At 40.8% G+C, this 12,350-nt stretch overlaps 1 protein-coding gene across 8 annotated transcripts in view; it reads right to left on the bottom strand.

Annotated features, from left to right (window-relative positions):
- Nucleotides 1-12,350, bottom strand: part of MAP2K5 (mitogen-activated protein kinase kinase 5) — a 933,658-nt gene that overhangs the window by 903,776 nt on the left and 17,532 nt on the right. For all 8 annotated transcript variants that reach the window (XR_014541671.1, XR_014541672.1, XR_014541673.1 and 5 more), the window contains exons 7-8: nucleotides 9,269-9,317; nucleotides 2,842-2,906 (exon numbers count right to left, since the gene is read on the bottom strand). Coding sequence is in view for 4 of the 8 variants with exons in the window: in XM_083586768.1 (XP_083442894.1) it covers nucleotides 2,842-2,906; nucleotides 9,269-9,317 (114 nt within the window). In the remaining 4 variants the exon portion in view is untranslated. The remainder of the gene's footprint in view (nucleotides 1-2,841; nucleotides 2,907-9,268; nucleotides 9,318-12,350) is intronic.

Below are 12,350 nucleotides of genomic sequence, written 5' to 3'. Positions count from 1 at the left end.
TCGGCTACGAGTGATCACCAAAGAGGAGACCAAAACACCTGGTGGGCACCAGCTTGGCAAGGTTGTATTAAGGGGAGAGATATTAACATAGCAATGCTGACTTGGGTGGCAGTATAACATATGCCACATAACGTGTCAGCTCCAACTTAAATTCAAAGAGAGAGAGGTTGCAGATAGGCTGCTGGAATTAAACCAAGTTAACAATGTAATATTTTTCCATGACAGCATAGTAAACAGAAATCTATTTAAAAGCATGTTGTGGTTTTAAAATTCTCTTTAAAAACAAAAAAACTTATACAGTAATGTCTTCTAAGAAAACAAAAACATGTGTTTTGTACATGGAAAACAGTTCTTCCTGGAAAAAATCTTTATCATTCCCTCAAGGCTTTCCTTATGAAGTTTTATTTTAATTCCTTGTGGGGTATTTTTCATACACTACTGCAGACTATTAAGTGTGAATGCTTGCATTATGGGACTTAAACTTTTGCACTATGTAGGAGATAAAGACTTTCCTGTCAAATAAAGCACCCCCTTGCTATTGTAATCCTTAAAATTAATAAGGGTTTCCGTAGGCAGCTTCTGCAGGCAGCTGGCTAAGGGAGTTCACTGCACAAGGTTTCTTTTAGGGGATTTTTTAAAAAGAGGGGCGACAAACACACATAAAAGTGGGAGAGAGTATCAAGGGAGCTGTAAACATAAAACATGCATTAACTTTCCAAGCTAGTTGGTGCTGAACAGGTGCAACTGGGGTGATGAGGTGAATGCATCTCTCACTTTCAGGTTGTATGAGTAACCACAGAATAACCTCCCAGTTCTGAAATAGGCTTTGTCCACTGCACATCTTTCAGCTTCTACCTGCTGTTATTATTATTAATATTTATAAATTTATATACCACTTAATGCCAATATAGGCTTATAAGCAATTTTCAGTAGTATAAAAGAAGCGACATAAACATTAAAACATTAACAACAATGATTAAAATACACAGAAAATCCCAATTAAACAACAAAGCCATTAGAACAGAACACTCAGATCAAGGGATTGCCTGTGAAAACAGGTGTGTCTTCAAGAGAATGCCAGTACAGATGGGACTACCTATATCTGAGCAGAGGGTGATTGACTGGCCTCTCTCGCCTATCACCCACACCCAGGGGTTTGTATTAAGATGTGCCAAGGTAAGCAAAGCTCAAGGGGGCAAACCTATCTAGAAGGGCTAGATTTTCAATCAGACCAAATTAGTTTTAGGCAAAAGGATTGAATTTTGAGAAAGTGGAAAATCCAAATCCAAATCCTTAGCCTCTTATCTGAGAGGTGCCCTGGAGCTGTTACTCAATTAGAACTGGACAGCTCATCAAAAGGATTAAACTACCCCCAAACTGTATAGCTACACCAGGTTTACCAAATGTTCTTATGCATCCAGATAATAACAGGAGAGGCAGCTGCATCTTACGTTGATTAGATGATTCACTGATCATCAAATTCAAGAGGTGGCAACTCCACCATTAGCAAACTTTTCTGGCAACTATGAGCACCATATGCACATGTTGAAAAAGGTGGCCAATTTCTCAAAAGGCAACTGTAATCACCACACAGTGGTTAAGGAAATCACAGAAATCCACCCTAATGGGCAAAAAAAGCATACATTTGATGAGGTACAAGTACCTCCAGTGTCAAGCTAGGCAGTGGTTAAGAAACTAAAGATGGGCTGGTCAAACAATTCATTGAGCTCAGCATATCATCCACCAACTGTGACCAAGATGACACTTGGGGGGTTGGAAGCAGAACATCATGACCGTATATATCCACCAGCACCATTGGGATGCACCAAATGGAGGCTGGATAGTAACCAGAAATACAGCTTTTGTATATACATAATCCTTGCTAGTGGGCTGGCCTTCACAATAAGCATTGGCAAAGAGTTCTACAAGTTGGTTATTTAACATATGGTTACTAGCTGCCAACTGAACTATCCTCCATGTATTTATCTAATCCAGTTCTAAAGCCATTTATGCTTGTGATAGCAAGAAGTTCCATTAGCTTGATTCTGCATTATACAAATAACTTTGTCATTTTGCTTGTTGCAACCCTACTGTCTAACAATATATGAAACACTAAAAATAATAAACTGGCTGTGTTCACAATACTAATCCATGGTTTGTTCGAAATATGACTTGTTTCACAGATGAGCAAACAAGTCATGGTCAGTTTCTTCAAAGCTTGATTTGTTTTCCACCTGCTCTTACATCATGCTTTTTCAGCTTGGCAAGCATCTAAGATGGGGTCAAATAAGCCATGTCCAAGGAAGGCTGTTGGCTCCAAACCATTGTTAAAACAAACCATGGTTTATAATCCAACAGTAAAGCATAGCTTCACATTATGGTTTCTTTTGGCAGAAATCAAACCATCATTAGTCAGCTGGGTTTGGTTCACACGTTCAAACAAACTATAATTAGGCTAAACAAACCATAGCCTAGTGTTATGGGTATGCCAGGCCACTTGTATATGGGGTGTTCTGATGTTCCACCTCAGTTTATTTACTCAGTAGAAGCAAGAGTGACAACACTCCAGAAATAGGATTTTCAGAGTACAGTAGCTACTTTCCACATCCGCCTGGGATTCTGACAATACCGAACAAGATACATAAAAACAGGGGCCATTTTTCAAGATCTAAGGTAGTTATGACAACTCCTAGAAACATTAAATACAATCAGCGCTTCACAGAGGAAGAATAAAGGCCAGACACCTCATGACACATTCCTAGAGAAGGGGGGGGGACCACTGCCTTCTCTTTCCCAAAATTTGAGAGCAAAAAGAAGAAAAGGGAGGGGGCAAACACTCACTTGTAGACGGTTCCTCCATTGCCATGACCGAGGATGTCTCGATACCGTATGTCTTGTTCATTCATCTCCACGAGAAAGAAAGAAAAACAAAAGAGATGTCATGCCGTGGATGGAAGTGTCAAGGAAAAGCAACTCTAGGCCATAAACAACCAGCCGTCTGGGTCATTTCAAGTTCAGCTGCAAGAACGAGGAGATCAATACAACATTTGCTGTCCAATTTATAAAAGACAATACCAAGGGACAAAGTGATGGAAAGTTTAATGACAATTTGTTTGCCTGGGTCATTTCATTAAAGTTTGATAAAAGGTGTCAAAATGGAATGATAACATAGCTCAAGAGGAGCAGATCACAGATATGGAGAGGAGAAAAGAGGTCTTGACTGCAAACCAAGGCCTAGGTTGGGAGGGGGCTTGAGAGGCCCACAGCCAACACTGACATTAAATGTGGCCAGGAACCTGTCACTGGAGTCCACCTACAATTTAGTTCTAGAACTGGTGAAGAGCCATCAAAAAAAGATGTTTGAACTTGTTCCAAGGATGGCATCTTGGTCAACCTGAGATCACAAAATAAGTAGTTTCCAAAATTTGTAGAACACAAACCAGTTAAGAGACTGAGAGTCAGCTGCAGATCCAGGCATTCCTACCAAACAGCAAACTCCTCCCTCCTACCCTGATAACATTTTTCACTAAGCAGATGTTTTCACTAAGCAGATGTTAAGAGATCAACCCCACTGTATCCACATGTACCAATCCAGCACCTGGTATTGTGTCCAGAAGACAGTTCCGCAAATTACTAGAGATGCACAAGCACCAGTGAAAATAAAGGTAGTTTCACAGATGTACTATAACAAGTAGACCCTTATCATGAGAGATATAATCCTAACACACAGGTTTTGTTGGGCAAAATATTTCAGCATGCTTTCAACTGCAGAAAGTGGATTTTAGAAGCAAACTGCATGCTAAGATAAAATGTTCAAAACTAATCTTCTTGAAGGCAACAAAAGCCAAGCTTAAAATGTTCTCTGATGCACAACAATTCAATGATAATCTAATCCAAGAAAGTATTTCTTATTTCTATAAATGTGCAGGTTTAAACTTGGGCAATCTGTGATCATCAGAAGCACAATGGCACAAAAGTAGACTTCATATAAATTGCTTGTTTAGTTTGTTGCAGCAAGCTTAATATATTGAAATTAATTAATACCCAATGGCCAACCATGAATCAAAATTAAGGTTTATGCTATGGGATTTTTTACTGAATGGTTTTTTCCCCTTTCAACATAAGCAGACCAAGAAGGGAAGAACATTTTGAGAAATTCTACCTTTCCCGAAAGTGTTTCCTCATAAAAGGTATGACTAAGAAAAACCTAAAAGAAAATACCACCTAGGCTCATGAACTTAAGTGTCTCTGAAGGATTTCTTGCCCCGGAGAAATGGGCACACTATGATCCAAGTAAATACAAATGAGGGGTACTATCTACACAAACTTTTCCTGAACAGCAATTGCCAATCATTTCAATGGACTTACACTGTAAAAGTTCCCCCGATGAATTCTGATGTAGGTCAGTTACTTTAATCTACCTTTGTACAGAGACATCGGAAAAGAAACACTTCAGATTTGCATCGCTGCAAATGTCCTTTGGGGAGTAGCAGTTTTGTTGCTTAATTATACAAGCTTTGATTCAGGAAGGACCAGTAAAGGTTTCACAAGCACAACTGTACTGGCAGTTTTGCAGGAGTGTTTCTTCACTCCATTTCATTTAACCTGTGTTTGGCCAAGTCACCTATTTTAAAAAGAGTTTATTGTTTCCCATGACTTCTACCTTGAGCATTCGTTCTCAAACTTCCTTCTCTGGGCCACACTTTCAGAATAAAAATCTGCTAGCGCCACACCAATTTTTTATTTAATAAGTAATACATTGGAAAACAAAAACAACTCCTAGCAGTGCTTGATTTTTAACATAGAACACAACTACTATATAATAGGATCATGAGACATCCAGAAAGTATAAAATAATGCAGCTATATAAGAACATGAATCATTCCCAAAATATAATACTTATTGTCCTTGAATCTTCCCGCCACTTGCCATCCTCTCCTGCTATACCAGTATGGCGTGTCAGACCCTTTGAGAACCACCAACCTAGAGTGCGCATATTCTTCAAAATGTAAACTGTGCCCAAGGATGGCCAGATGCATTTAGAAGCCAGAGTAAAATAAATCCAAACTGCATTTCCCTACCCCACCCCAAAGTGGGCCACAACCCATTGGGAGGTCCATTAAAGTAACTCTGAGCTACACACCTGTTTACTGTGACCCTTAATGATGACAGTGTTCTGTGGCTTGAGCTGGCTGCATTCCACAACTGAGCCAGGTTTTGATAGGGCTGCCAGCCAAAAAATCCCCCAGAGTCATCGGAAAACCAACTGGATCCATCAGTCTCCAAGGGCAGACCATTCTAATAGGCTCCCTACCACTGCAGATGAGGAAAGCAACTGAAAGTCTAAAACTCAACAGGAGGTGATCTGACCACACAAGCAGCTAATGCTATAATCCTCCTCTCAGATGACCCTCTTTCTGCCAGAGTGTGGCTGGCGACATGTGTCAGGCTGATGACATGTTGGGACAGCCCCACTGCTGTCATGCAAAGCTATGAGGTTATGAGCAACCCCAGACTTAGAAGCCTCATCGTGAATGTTGACTTCCGCAGGACCAACAACCTGGGGGTCCTCATGCCACATCCAAGACCACATCTGTCAGCTCAGGCTGGGAGGTATTATTATTATTATTATTATTATTATTATTATTATTATTATTATTTAATATAGTAAACCAACAGAGACCCTAATGTTTCCTGAGTGCCCATCACAAGACTTCATTCATTCATTCATTCATTCATTCATTAAATTTGCATGCCACCCCTCATCTGAAGATCACAGGGCAGTTCATAACATAAAAATACAAAATGAAAATCCATTCAAGTCGACAGGGAGCCTGCAGACAAAGAACAAATTACTATAGACTATAGTGGGACCCTCTGCCTGACCCTCAAGCCTGCTCTGATGCCGCACTGAGTTGCCACACTGAGTAGTCAGGTGGGCACAACAGAAAGATACCAATGCCACCCTGCTCACCCACCCAGATCTCAATAATACAAACCAGGTTGACCTCCTCATCCAGCAACAGGTCATGGATGAGGGAGACCTTATTTAAAACTGACCTAGCATTCAGTAGCAGCACCCACAAGCCTGAGGGTTGACTGACAGAGCAACCAGACTTCCTCTGGCTGTCCAAAGAATGTTTCTCCTGTTTAATAAAAGGTTTTTTCTCCCAAGGAGTCCCCAATTCCAAATTAGTCTGACATACTCCTTGATGAGAACAAGAGGCCTAACACAGGTCATCTTGGTTTGGAGGCTCAAATACATCACCATGGTATGTCATTGCAAACCTGATGAACTCCAGATGTTTTCGACAGCAACTCACATCAGCCCCAGCCAGCATGGAGTGATCATCATTGTACTGGCTGGGGCTGATGGGAGTTGTAGGCCAAAACATCTAGACACTATCAGGATGCCAAAGGATACCCTACTTTACTGATGTAAAATCCAATTGATCAACTCAGAGAGACATTCCTATAGATACCTGGTAATTTATCAATGATAATTACGAAGTGGGAAGCCTCAATAAAATCATAACTACAACTTCATAGCAGGTTCTGAAATACTAACTTTTCTGAAACAACCTTGATTGGCTGCCAATGTTAATAGAACTAATGGCAAGTAAAAGAGTATCCAATTACGGATCAGCAAACAAAACATTCTTTGTTTATATCTGCTGTCCTGGAGAGAAGCAGCATGCATCTCTTATAAATCATTAGAAGCAAAAATGCTCAATTAATCCTTATTTGATACGTAAAGCTCTAGCAGAAGTCCGGCCCTATAAGCTATGCCTCCTCTGTACCAATCGAAGCTCTAATGGCTTCAGAAAGCAGTCACACTCTATGAGCAGACAATTGAAGAGATTTAGTAAATCCCACTTTATAGAGCAGAGACTAATCGGAAAACACAAGCCAGTCAAATGTTTCTTATGAACTGTTGACACTACATCAATGCTGAATCAATTGGCGGCATTTTCTCTGAGTGACAGAAAAGAAATAAATATTTATATCACATAACCTATATCAATGAACCTAGGCAGAAAGCTATTTCTAACCTGTCAATATTTGATTATCTTGAAGAATCGTGTCCCCTTTCTTTTAATGATTAATATGAATTCCTTATTAAACCTAAGTGGAGGCTATCAGGGAAAAATGTCTTTATTAATGCTTTCAAGCAGAAGGTGCAAAAAAAGGAAAAAGAAACAAAGAATTATCCACTATACTACAGCTATACTAAAGTATAGCTTAAACCACCAAATTGTTAAAAAACAAAACAAAAAACAACAACCTTAGAAGTTATAACCAAAGAAACTTCCCATGTCGTGTCTCTGAATCAAATACAGTCAGTAAAAGCAACAAGACCACACAATGTTAGGGAACTTGACATTAATTCTCTCCCCTCCCCCCAGTTAAGAATGTTCTGATTTCACTGACATCAAGAGAACTTAAACAGGCTAGACTTGGAATGGATATCCATGACTCCCACCACCAACCACCCCTCAGTGCAGAGCCCGGTCCATGTTTCCTTGTGCAAGGTTGCTTTCTCATTTGCTTCAATTGGCAGCAGGGTTGGAGGAGAGAATGTCTACACCTCCACCCCTTTAGTTCTGACTGCTCTGCTGAAATGATGGGGGGAACTTCCGGTGCACAACATTTCAAAAGAACTGATGGTCACCATAAGCATCTAAGTAAATTAAAGATACAATTATTCATCTACAACAACAGCCCTTCATTCACTTATTTTTAAAACATTATATAACACTAAAGGGGTATGGATAATGCCCACAGTTTGAAAACGATGCAGGTCTTTATATTCCTAAATTCCCGAGAACTCTTTGCATGCTTGGGCTTCCCAAAGTCATCTACAAGGGTCATTTTCTTTCCCCATCAAGTATTTAAAATCCTCCACATTCCATCAAGAATATTAAAAATACTTCTGTTCTCAGACAGAATATTTACGGTAAGCCACTTCTTCCTTAATGACACCTTTTTCTCCTCCTCTACCCCAGGAACCTTAAACATTTATTACAGAAAAGCATTTGTGAAAGATTAAATCAAATGCCGAGGGTGGGTAAAAACAGTAGGCATGTATTTTATTTTTATAAAGCCCCTTTGCTATATTTCAGGCAAGAGTCACAGCCTGGACTTAAAAAAAGAAGAACTGAAATCCATATTCCTAAGTTTTATTTAAACAATTCTGATCACAAATAAGCAAGGCTGCAGTGCAGGTGACACTAGCGGGACCATTCTCATCTATTAAGAGCACAATGTTACAGGTGAGCCGCTGAAGGACAAGCGTGAAGACCAGCTTTTATCTTCTTGACACGCTCAACTACAACTACTTGATTCATGAAATGCCAATGAGGCTTGGAGAGGTCACTGTGTGAAGGCACTGAATACGCATCTGAGATAATTAAGATTTCAGCCTTCGAAACATGGAAGGGAAGTGAACAGCAGTTAAGAAAATCAATAAGAGTCTTTTATTTGCAGTGACACAGATGTCTCAGTCAATAGTGTCTAATAGGCAAGCTTGATCGCTGTGGACAGGTGCCTGCCTCCAAGGCTATCAAAGGGCTTTCACCATGACAAACATTAAAACTTATTTATGTTGCTATTGAAAGATCCTGCTGCCTTGCAGGTACTTCCATTTAGTGGTGTATATTTAAAGTCATTATGCTACTTTGGGCCTTCGCGCCTATTTGAATCAAAACTGGCCAGGAAGGACTTGCCCTGAAGTGTCCATTTGCCCATCAATTGTGAGGCTACTGCATTCAATTGCAGGTGCCAGGGGAAGGCAAGGAAGCCTTCTACAGATTTCAGCCCCCTTTACAGAGCAAACTGATAACTAACACAGAGCTCCAAATAACATGGCACAACGTACTTCTACTACTACCTCCACTCTTCATCAACTGGCAGTGTGTGTGTGCCTTAAACCTATATGCAAAGATCTAACAAGCCAGGAATCCTATTTGCTATTCAAAATTGATTAAGTTTTCTTCCCCTAAATTGAGGTAGCAGCAGAACGACGGATGCGAAAGGCGCTTCAATCTATTTGGAGCTAAATCTGATTAGTGCATTTTGAGAAAGGCAAAGCAAATTGGTGTGCCAATCCAAATCAATCAGGGCAGAGGCGCCTCCACAATACGAGCCCTTTCACAGCTTCTCCTCTACTTTATTAAAAGACCACATTACTGATAAGTGAGCAGTAAGCATCTCTGAGGCTACCCTAAAACACAAGACATTCATGAACAAGCCCATCCAATACACCTACCTGGCCATTAGCTAATATTTTCTTCAGTTCTGCAGAAGACTTCTTCAAACTGCACAATCAAGAAGGACAAAAAAGGTATTTTTAGTGATTGTATCAGTGCACTTTATTGAATGGAACTGCAACTCATACCCAACTAAAAAAGTATAACACTACTTAGCATTACATCTGCCTATAATCACAGCCGTGTGAACTCAGCACCCAAGCAATTAGCCTAGAATTAATTATCACAGTTTTACTTTTTTCATTTCATTTCTCCTCTCAACATTCAGATTTCCAAAAAAACTGAACTTTCATGATGAAATGGTAGGGTTGCAGAGAGAAAACAAGTGCGGGGAAAGAGCAGTGGTAAAGCCAGAGTGGTGCAAAGGACAGAAAGTTGGACTTGGGAGCCACTCGTTTCAAATCTCTGGATTAGTTCTAGATCTATAAAATGGGAATGCCACTCGTAGCTGTTGACAGAATAAACATGTCAACCAGTTCTAACCACTGATGCTTTGAATGCAATTTTAACTGGTTATTCTTTGATAACTGACATCCACAGAAGACTGTAGAACAGGATGGTGCAGGGCAGGGTAGTCCAATGCTTGGCCCAAGGGCCCCCCTCAAAGCCTTATTTGATGGCCCTCAGCAACATTTGATGCCCCCCAACCCTTTGTGTAACAAAGCCAAGTAAGCGAGAAACTGGGCTTTGAGAAGGAATTGTGAGGGCTGTGACAGGGTCAAAGTGTCCTTCGGCCTCCTTCCCAAAGCCTAGTTAGAGGTTTCTTAGCTTTGGGAAGGAGGTGAAAGGGTTCTAGGACTCTGCCAGAGCCTTGCATCTCTTTCCCAAAGCCCTGTGCCTCGCTTAGCCGGCTTTGAGAAGGCAGTGCAAGGGATGGGAGGGGGTCAAATTTGGGCCTTGTTTTCCCCACCCAACAAGGCAGTGTGTGGCCTGTGGGTTCCATGTTGAAGTCCTATTGCAGCCCACTTGATATTAAAAGTTGGACTGCCCTGGCCTAGGGTCACAGTCCAGTAGGAAGTTCTTGTGCATGAGACTCATTGAAATGAATGTCAGCTGTGCATGAACAAAGAGGTGCTTTTGCACAGCCTCCCATTCATTTCAATTGGGCTTAAGCAAGGACATCTCCTGCTTTATCACGACCCCCCAAAAAGTTAAAAATGCAATGAGATGTAATTAGTGCATATGTACCTCTAAATGCACCAGACACTTAGTAAGCCAGGATATGAATGTGCAGGCTGCAGCTACACACAGCTCTTTCATTCTTGCTTTGCTTCTCCATTTGCATGGAGGGCAAAATAGACCAGGAAGCTGCAGTTGTAAGCCATATTTTAGTTGCCTTACAAATCATGACTTGAGATCACGAAATAAGCCATTTTGCTTGGAGAGTTTCCATAGGATCATAGAATTGTTGGAAGGGTTGGAAGAGACCATGAGGGTCATCTAGTCCAAACCCCCTGCAATGCAGGAATCTTTGCCCAACATGGGGCTTGAACACATGACCCTGAGATTAAGAGGCTCATGTTCTACTGTTTCATTTGGAAGCTCCAAGTTCACATGCAACAGAAAGGTATAAGCAGCTGTGACTTCTTGATTTGTTTTTCCTCTCCTCATGAAGTGAGTAGCAAAGAAGGAGCAAAGGGGCTGCACACAGGCTGTATACAGGTGCATATTCTTATTAAGCCAGGATTCAATTGTGTGAATGCAGCTATATTCTTGACAGGCATGAGTGTCTTATCATCGATCATGTTGACTGAAATTAAAAACATGTATATGGTATCTTTGTTCTTTAATAAGCCTCTTGTCTGCTGAACTACTTTAAAGAAACTTTGCCAAATGAAAAGTATACTGATCTTGTCATCTCTTGCAACCAACTGTTTTGTGAACATGAAACGGAGGCAGGCTGTCAATGACTTCAAAACAGTCATTCCTAATGCAGGCAGGTTTTGGAAAATGAAAGTCAATTAACTGCCCCATTAGATGTCGGCTTCTACAGAAGGTACTGCTTGCAGGGCACTTTCAGAACCAGCTTAAAGCATGTGAAGAAAACAACTGACCACAGAAGGGGGGAAGGGACTTCCTTTAATATGACTTAATAAGCTGTAATAATTTTGTAATAATACAATCCTAATACTTTGCTGATAATCCTTCTCCTTTCGGTAGGCAATAGTTTTGATTCCAACTCTAGACCAATGCAGGTTTCACATACAGCACAGAATGACCTCCCCTGTGTTAGGGTACTGTGGCATTTAGCTGAGGTAACGGACAAAGTTCTTTCCTTGCATTTCCTAATGGAAACAGGTAACAGAAGAATAATTCTCTCTCACAAGCCTTTCCTTATATATTCTTCAGTGACTCCTCTTCTTTCATTTCTGCAACAGAGCAGGAGTAACCAACATGGAATCCTTGGACTACAATTCCCATTATCCCTAACCATTGGTCATGTTGGTTTGGGCTAATGGGAACTGTAGTCCAACATCTGGAGGGCAGCACATTGGCTACCCTTGAATTAGAGGATTCCTACAGGTCTCAGGCCTCAGCTGCTTGCTTTAATTCTTCTTTAGTATTTCTCCCTGGCACTGCAAGGCTTCACTCATTGTCAATTCTTTAACCACCTTTACACAAAACAAAACCAATTGTTCTGTCCATCACCCCTTGAACTTCTGGCCCATCATAATCTTGCAGAACTCTCAATGAGACAGAAATGTTCTGAAGCAGAAGATGAAACCTTTACAGTCCTCTCCTCCATTTCTCTGAGGTAGCCCTATCCTTTCCGTAGGCTTGCAAAACTGGATCCATCTTTGTGTCTTCCCTTTCGTTTGGCCCACCACATCCAAGCTGTGCCCATATCCTGCAGCCTTTCTGTTTCTCCTTTACCAAGATCCACCCTTTCTTCTGCCTATTGCTAAAATCAACTGGCCATGGATCTTGCTATAGCTGTTGTCTTCAGCTGATTTAGAACACCTCTGAATTTCCCCCCTCAAGCAAGGATAGCCACTTGTGTGACAAGAGAAGATAACAACAGAACAGTATTGTTCTGTATCACATAGTATTCCAAAATGGGACAGGAACAGTCCACTATAA

The sequence above is a fragment of the Podarcis filfolensis genome (assembly GCF_964270895.1).
Source record: "Podarcis filfolensis genome assembly, chromosome: 14".
Classification (NCBI taxonomy): Eukaryota; Metazoa; Chordata; class Lepidosauria; order Squamata; family Lacertidae; genus Podarcis; species Podarcis filfolensis.
Note: the sequence above shows the minus strand (reverse complement) of the source record. Positions and strands in the feature narration are given on the sequence as shown.